The sequence below is a fragment of the Haemaphysalis longicornis genome, unplaced genomic scaffold (genome assembly GCF_048455015.1).
Source record: "Haemaphysalis longicornis isolate Haplotype H1 unplaced genomic scaffold, Haemaphysalis longicornis Haplotype H1 scaffold_25, whole genome shotgun sequence".
NCBI classification, from domain to species: Eukaryota; Metazoa; Arthropoda; class Arachnida; order Ixodida; family Ixodidae; genus Haemaphysalis; species Haemaphysalis longicornis.
Window position 1 is genome coordinate 3,473,039 of NW_027526314.1, and position 8,402 is coordinate 3,481,440.

At 44.7% G+C, this 8,402-nt stretch overlaps 1 protein-coding gene across 1 annotated transcript in view; it reads right to left on the reverse strand.

The window, feature by feature from the left end:
* The window catches only part of LOC144172646 (uncharacterized), a 138,700-nt gene that overhangs the window by 102,696 nt on the left and 27,602 nt on the right, over positions 1-8,402 (reverse strand). The window contains exons 5-6 of the mRNA XM_077701288.1: positions 5,266-5,379; positions 1,265-1,390 (exon numbers count right to left, since the gene is read on the reverse strand). Coding sequence (XP_077557414.1) covers positions 1,265-1,390; positions 5,266-5,379 — 240 coding nt within the window. The remainder of the gene's footprint in view (positions 1-1,264; positions 1,391-5,265; positions 5,380-8,402) is intronic.

The following is an 8,402-nucleotide window of genomic DNA, read 5'->3' on the forward strand; positions in this document are numbered from 1 at the left end:
CGTTATAAATGGTCTACACTGTAGTTTTGACAGGGTTGGCTATGCATTTACACGTCATTTGCACTGAGCTGTTGAAGATTGATGAGCTAGCCAGCTCGTGGTGCGAAGACGAGGAATGCCCCATCGCTTGCGCCCATGCTGCTGCGCTGGCTCGTGGCATTCTGGACTAAGACAGCCACACTTCTGCGCTCGATAAATGATTTTCAATCAGCATTAACACTAGTTCTATCAGCGTCTGCCAAAATTTAAAAAAAAATAAACACATATGAGATGCCCCGTTGTATAAGACCCACTGCCTAAAATTTTGTAAAAAACTGCTATTATACACCAAAAAATACGGTACTGAATTTTAAAATATATTAAAACATTCACACATTTGGTGTTTTTGGCCATTGCGAGTCCAATAATTGAAAAAGCTGAAGATATAATTCTCCCAAAGACATCATCCAGATGAAGTAGAAAATCAAACGTTCATACCCCTACCAAGAACTATTGGCAAAAAGCACAAGCCAAAAAACACCTTGCAGACGACCTAGAATCGGTAACTGAACTTTTATACATAAGAACCAGCAATTAAAGCAGCCTTAATGGCAGGCAAATGCCCTTAATTGCAGATTAGGAACTTACACACAAACCTCATATTTCCTATGACACACAAGGATTGTGCTTAGAGGCTAAGATTTTCCTTCTAAATATTCAGGAAAATAACTTTGCGTTGGCCAAAAGCAAGGTAGCAATGACATTGCACAACCTATCCAGAACCACAAATTTCTGCCGGGAATTTGTGCATCGTACGTGGGACCTACAAGGAGATCAGCAGGATGAAGTCAGCCGAATGGCTTCCAAAACCAGTGAAGCTCAGCTGAAGGAAAGCGGACTGCTAAACTGCTGAATCAGCCGGGCAAAGTAACTTTTACGTGAACCCAGGAGTGCTGAAAGAACAGCGACAACTACGACAACTTCAGAACCGAAACGCTAACAAAACCTATACAATACACTAAAATCGCATCTAGGAAATGATGGGACAAGAAAAAAGGTTGTCTCTGTTCAGACTTCCGGCTGGATAAGACTTGACAGCACATCTGCCCGTTTTTGACGCATGTGCTGGGCCAACGCGTAGGGCCGTGTGGTGCATAATGCAGCTACTGGCCTTTACAACTGCATTACTTTTCCCTTCGTGAAGATAGGTTGCTTTGGCTCGGCACGTATGACACAATGAGGATATCGACTGATTCTAAGGCAGCAAAGACAAAGGGGCCCTCACCTTCAGATAGCCTAGGCCTGTGATTTGGTGGTTAGGCTCTGGGTGGTTGTCCTGGCTAGGAGGGGCACTCTGGGCACCCGGGATGGAGTTCGGGGCCTGCCCCGCAACAGGACGCTCAGTGCCTCTCTGCAGGAAAACGAGGACATCGGTCATGGCTGGCTCTTCACTACTGGTCATGTGCAAGAGCTTTGAATACACGCTTGCAGAGAAGCTGCACACGCAGCTTACCACAGCTCTTGCATGCTTCAGCAATGCAGCCATATTACCTTTCACTGCTCTGCTTTTCATTATACAGTCGAACCGCGCTACAACGAAACTGACTGGACCCGCGAAAAATTTCGCTTCAGCGAAAATTTCGTTGTGGCAGAATCTACCCCAACACACCACCAAAGGGCAAGAAAAATACCCCCGTACATTATCCATAAGATTACAGCATAATGCAGTGTTTAGAGAAAGGAGTGACGTGAAATTATGTGGTGTTTATTCGGATAACAAACGTACCAATGGTTATCTCTTTTACCCACAAGTAAAGAGCACGTGTTATGGTGGAGGGGGAGAGAGATGAATTTGCAAGACATACTGCTGTACAACAAAGCATACTTACCGAGCTGATTACTTGCAGATAGCTGCCAGGCCATCAGAGCACCCTCTCCCCTCTCGCTTGTGGCAGCAGCAGCGCTCGTTATCTTATCCTCTGACAGGGCACAGCGGCATGTGACCCTGCCAGGCAAGGCGCGCCTGTTGTTGCACTTATTGCAAGCCCGCTGGCTCACGATTGAGACAGGATCATGCAGGTTCAAGACTGCCCCAAAGAACTTTCAGATTTGACTACACACTTTAAAAACAGCATTTATTTTCGAAAAAGCTTAGTGACCTTTGTTTGCCTTTATCCTTCGGACATCAGTGTCGTGGTGCGATGGTCGCACTCAGTCACCAGGTGCATCGCTACGTCGTCATCGTGGGCTCCAAGGAATTTGCGGATCACATCAAACGCTCCCTTCACATCCACCCTATAAGACGGGGCCGATGCATCTTGAGCATCAGTCTGGTCGTCGGATGATGCTTCGTTATTGCGAACCTCTTAGTTCAGTGCTTTTTGCTGCAGCACGCTTCCAGTGATAGGCATTTTCTTTGCATGCATGTCAAGGCACCACTTGAACAATGCCTCCTCAAGATCCTCATGTGCCCCTTGCGTCAACTTCTTGCGCTTGGTGGACGTCCCCGAAGAAAAAGCACTGCTTATTGTATCCTTTGATTTCAAAGTTGTGGACAGCGTGCTGTAAGATATGCCAAATTCTGCTGCGATGTCTCCTTTTTTTCTGCTGGTTGAAGCTTCGCTGTGATCCGCGCCTTCTCTTCCAAAGAAAGGAACTTTCGCTTTGCCTTCGTCGTCATGAAATCGTGTCGGCTCGAACACGTGCACATGATGAACACACAAGCAATGCACAAGCACGTTATGCCACCATAACAACATAATCTATAATAGACATGGATTGGCAACCGTAGATTGGTTGTGGCTCTTGTTTGGCTAAGTTGACCTCCTTGCTGCAAGGCGGCCTATCGCATCATCACCACCACCCCAAAATGGCGCCCTCCTATATGTTTGTTTTGGCGGTGTGGCGGGCCGCACGTTTTCGCTAAAATGAAACGGCGTGGATGCTCTAAAAGTTACAGATAGTTGGCGTTACACTTATTATGTCGTAAAACAAATGTTCAAGCCCAGCTCAACTGAGCGAAATTTTCGTTGAAGCGAGAACAAGTCTGAAAAACTGTTCATTGCGGCAGAAATATTGATGCATTGATTTCTATGGCTAGCTGATGGGGAATTAGAAATATTTCGTTGAAGCGGAAATATCGTTGAAGCGGCGTTCCTTGTAGCGGGGTTCAACTGTACCTTTGCTGAAAACATTCTCAATGGAGCCTGCATGCCCCAGTTCAACCCATAGCAACAACCCTGCCATTTAAAATTGGGCCATTGTGCCACAGCTATACCTGGGGTGTGAAGTGCACTCGAAGTGATTTCGCTTCAACTGAAGAGGCCATGAGGTGATTTCGGCCCTGCTATTTCAATTTAGTGCTTCCCGTCACAGCTAGACCTTGGCTATGAAGTGCACTTTAGTGCAGGGCTGTGGTTAATTTAGGACCATTTGAGGACTTTGGCCATGCGATATGTAATTGGGGCTTTGCTTCAGTTTGACCCGGACTGAGAAATACCCTGTAAGGCGTGGCTATGCTTTAGCACCACTGGAGGACTTTGGCATTTAATTGGGCCGAAATCGTGACACATAATGTGACACATAGCCATTTATTTGCTTTACGTCCACCACAATAACAGCCACGATGGAATTAATCTAGCATAAGATGCAATGTGCTAGAATCGTGCCAAACAAGCTTTCACTACGCAGCTCTCGCACGACGAAAAGAGTCTAAGCACTACGAGCCTTCTACATTGCAGCGCCACCTAACATTTTCGAAAAGAAACAATATAAAGCCTGTTGGAGACTTTGTAAGAATAGACAGTTCTATTAAGAAGCGACACTAGACCTTCAGAAATAACTTCGCAAGGAAACAAAACTGGCCAGTGGATAGCTGGCGGTGTTCAAGGACTATTGGAAGCACTCTCCTTGTCTGAACTGATATCCGACGACCTGGTGTTATCTTTCAACTTTCAGCTGAACCTGAAGTAAGGCGTGAGTGCACTTAAATCAGGAGTACTGTGCTTTTTTCGAGGAACAGTAGCGGTCGACAGAGGTGCCATGGCAAATCCGCTTCAGTTGGGTAACTGCATAGTAGTGCCAAACACGAATTTTTCATCGCACAAATGAAATCGAAACGGCTGAAAACTGGTTGAAAATGTGTTGTCCACTTGTCAGACATGGGGGGACCTTTAGAAATAAGTTCCGGTAGGATAAAGCTATCCTTTGTTCAAACCAAAGATCACTAGTGAATAGATGGTGTCATTTTCAGGTAATTATTACCTCTCAATGCTGTCAGATTTCAAATCTGAGAGCATAATTTGGCATTTGACTAGCTAGGAGCCTTGTGGCCAAAGAAAGTTAATGGTAATGCACTGTAACCACGAGCAACATGCTTTTTGTCAAGTACAGCAGCCACGCCCCTTTTTGCAAAAACACACGCACCTCACTTCACAAAAAACTCCCGTCAAAAAATGAGAAACAACAACAACAAGGCGAAATCAGCAATATAAAGCATCGACCACCAGTGATCAATTTGAATAGGCGTGGTAACAAAAGAGTTATAACAGAACTGACATCTGCTGAAAGAACATCTTGCTCATCACCTAGAATCAGTAATTGTCCAGCTTTATAGATGAGAACCAGCAATAAAAGCACCTTAATGGCAGGCAATTTTAAAGGGAGCTTGCACAAAAACCTCATTTTTTCTTTAGACACACAAAGATTGTGCTTAGAGACTGAAATTTTCCTTAAGAATTTTCAGGAAACAGACCTTACAAGAGCCAATGGTCCGGTAGCAATAGCATTTTGCAATCTATCCAGCACCACAAATTTGTATTAGAATACTTGCACTTCATTTGTGCCAACCACAAGAAAATCAGCAGGATGACGCCAACTGAATGGCCACTATAACAGCGATGCTCAGTTGAAGAAAAGAAGACTGCTAAACTGCTGAATAAGTAGGGTGAAACCAGCTTTTGAGTTGCTGGAAGAACAGCCCCAACTAAGGCAACTTCAGAAAACAACCACGAACAATGCCTACAATAGCTCCAAGCTAAAATCCCATCCAGGAAATGAAGGGGAAAGCAAGGAGGATAAAGGTTGTCTCTGCCGCACTGTTGTCTGGCAAAGACGTGACAGGCGCCTTTTGCCTGTTTTCAATCTGTGTGCTGGGGCAATGCATATGGCACTGTGGTATATTCTGCAACTGCAATGCATGTTGCTTTGGCTCTGCACGCATGCCACTTTGTTGGTGTGAGTAAATATTGGCTCATCCAATGGCATCAAACAGAAAGGGACCCCCACCTCCAGTTTGCCCTGGCCTGCGTTCTGGCAGCTCTGGGGTAGGCAGTTGTCCTGGACAGGAGGGGCCTTCTGGGGGAGCTCGACCCGGCGTGCAACAGGATACTGCAGCCCTGTCTGCAGGAGAAGCAACACATTGGGCATGGCCGGCTCTTTACAACTGGACATGTGCAAGAGATCTGAATACATGCTTGCAGAGAAGCTACACGCACAGCTTACCATAACTTTTGTGTGCTTTAGCAATGTGCCCATATTACTTTTCACTGCTTCGCACTTCTTTACATATCCTCTCAAAACATTTGAGTATCAATGGAACCTGCATGCCCAAGTTCATTTCTCAGCAAATACCCTGCTATTAGAATTGGGGCTTTCTGCCTCAGCTAGACCTGGGCTATTAATTAAGCCATGAAGACATAATGCAAGTTTGATTTATTTGAAAGACTGCCTCATTAGAGCAACACTGACACCAAATTTAACACAGAGTTCAGGCAAATAAGCTGTACAATGAAGAAATAGAGAACAGGCATGTGACACCCTGATGATGCATTATGGGTAGCTTATTGCGATTTGCTGAGGCTGACAAAATCTAAATTAAACATTTCCACTTCAATTTGGTGCACAATATTTTTATACCCATAACAATGGTGGGGTAAACAATGAAATTTACCTACAATAATGAACACAAACATTGAAGCAGCAATGCGTACAGCATGCACTATGCCGTCTGAAGCTGCACAGCCATCGGGCCAGTTGCGCTTGTCTGCCCCAAAATTGGCCAACTGGCATAAGCGATATTGTCCAGCATATCTTTCACTAACAATTACTATCAACTATAGCAAAAGTAGACAGGTACAAATCGGGTCAGAAACAGAGCAAATGAGGACAGCAGTCGTCAAGCAGTATGGTGCCGCCATGTATGAAGACGAGTGGCAAACAAGGCAACACAACAGACTTGCCATTCACAGCAGCCAAAGTCAAAATACTAACTTTGATGTTAGGTGAGTCATTCCACGCCAAACGTCCAAGCTGTAGAGTCGACCATCACGGATTTCTTCAGTAAAAATTGTGGGCCACCCTTGCATGGCCCACAATGCTCCCTCAAATTATTTTTGTCCAAAAAAATTTTGTTTTTCTAGTTGCGCTTTTATCTCCAGAATTTAAAGCAAAGTTAGGTCTGTCAAAACATTAATTAGAAAACCTTTTCAATTGCCACCATTTTTTCGTGGACATCATGTTGAGGCCCTGGGCTGCTCTACACCGCTTTTATAAAATATTTTTGCTTTTTTTTGCTGTAATTACGCCATTCAGAAAATACACGATGTTGAGCATTTTTAAACATTTTTAGCGAATACAAGCCCATTCGCTCAGCCAATGAAGCAATTGTTTCTGTATTTCACCATTATGGACAATCGGTGAAAAAAAAATGTGGTCAATCCCTCTTTCATAGGAATTGATAAAACGCAAAAGTGAGATGTGCCTTCACAGGATCAGCTGAATGTTTATTCTGCATCGATTTGAACTTGCACATCGCTATTTATATTTTGTCGGTATGACACCGTCAGATAACATTAGGCACTGGATTGCACTGCGCAAACCCGAATGAAACCACACGCGCTCGCAATCCTTGCGAACGAAACCGAACGGGTTGGCAGCGAATCTTTTGGTGAACTCACGTTCCGCTGCAGCGAAAAAGCATGATTTGCGGGGCTGTCTTGTGGGTGTGCTTGGCGAGCGACAACCTGTTGACGCGTCGCTTTCACAAATGTGCGACCACTGCTTCCCTGCTCTGTGGAGTGAACGGCAGATGGTTGCGTTGCGACGAGCTCAGCTGGCGCCAACTGTTAGCACACATTAGCATCGAGATGCACTACTTCACTTCACCTATGTTAGAAGGCAGCACCATCAAAATAGAGGAGGTTATAGGAAAGATATATGGCACCTTCATAGGGCTGTCAACGCTTCAGCTCGTAGTGGAGTCGGTAAAGCGCCTGGCACCTCCCGTTGAGGCAACGGAGCACCCGGCTCGAATCCTGGCGCAGCTGCGTTTTTCTGGCGATGTCATTTCCGTGACGGATATGACGTCAGTCAGATCTTGGTGGATCCCGGCATGAAACACTTTCGTGTTAAAATATACTGACACAGAAAAAAGGAGAAATGTGCAAGAAAACATTTTTCAAACTTGGAAATATCTTCTTTCTGGCCCAGATTCACCTCAAAATTGAGCATTATTGTGCTTGTAAAAATATCAAATACAAGGCATTCGCTAGTACAAACACTTGCAGTTTAATTCATAAAGTTTAATCAGAACAGTTTGTTTTAGTAGAGAAAAGAAATTTTGAATTTCTACATCGACACTACCTCACCACGTTGTTCCACAGAGCGTCTTCTCTGCACGGCATGTGCCTACCTGCATGAAAGACGCGCGATCCAGCGGGTTTGCGTTGCAAGAATACATTTTCCTGCAATGGTATTTGGTAGCGTCAAAACGGGGAAAAGGGATAATTCGCCTGTTGGTGGGAAAAGTACAACGTGGAACTAGCTAGCAGTGGTGCGCCCATTCTATGAGCACGTGTAAACTCAACGGCTGGCGTTTAAAGCATCAGGGTATGCTATATGCGGTATCTTTTGTGTATTCCGAACATTACGAAATAGCAGCGGAGTAATCGAGTTACACAAATTTATTTGTATGCGTTAGCGGGAATCACATACACCGACACTTGAAATGCACATCTGACGTCCAGCCAGCCATTGAGTTACGGTGGATGGGCGCACCACCGCTAGCTCCCAGTTGTACTTTTACAACCAACACGGGAATTTCCTGTACTGATACTACGAAATACCGTTGCGGAAAAATGGATTCTTGCAGCGCAAACCCACTGGCTCACACGTCTTTCATGCAGGCAGGTGCATGCCGTGCAGAGAAGACGCTCTGTGTGTGGAACAACTTGAAGTTGTGTCGGTGTACAAATTGAAAAATTTTTTTCCCTGCTAAAACAAAAACTGCCCTGAATAAACTTTTTGAACTAACTGCAATTGTTTGTACTAGCAAATGTCTCGTATTTGATATTTTTACTACGAGCACAACAATGCTCATTTTGGGGTGAATATGGGCCAGACAGGAATTTCTCTCCAAATTTGTC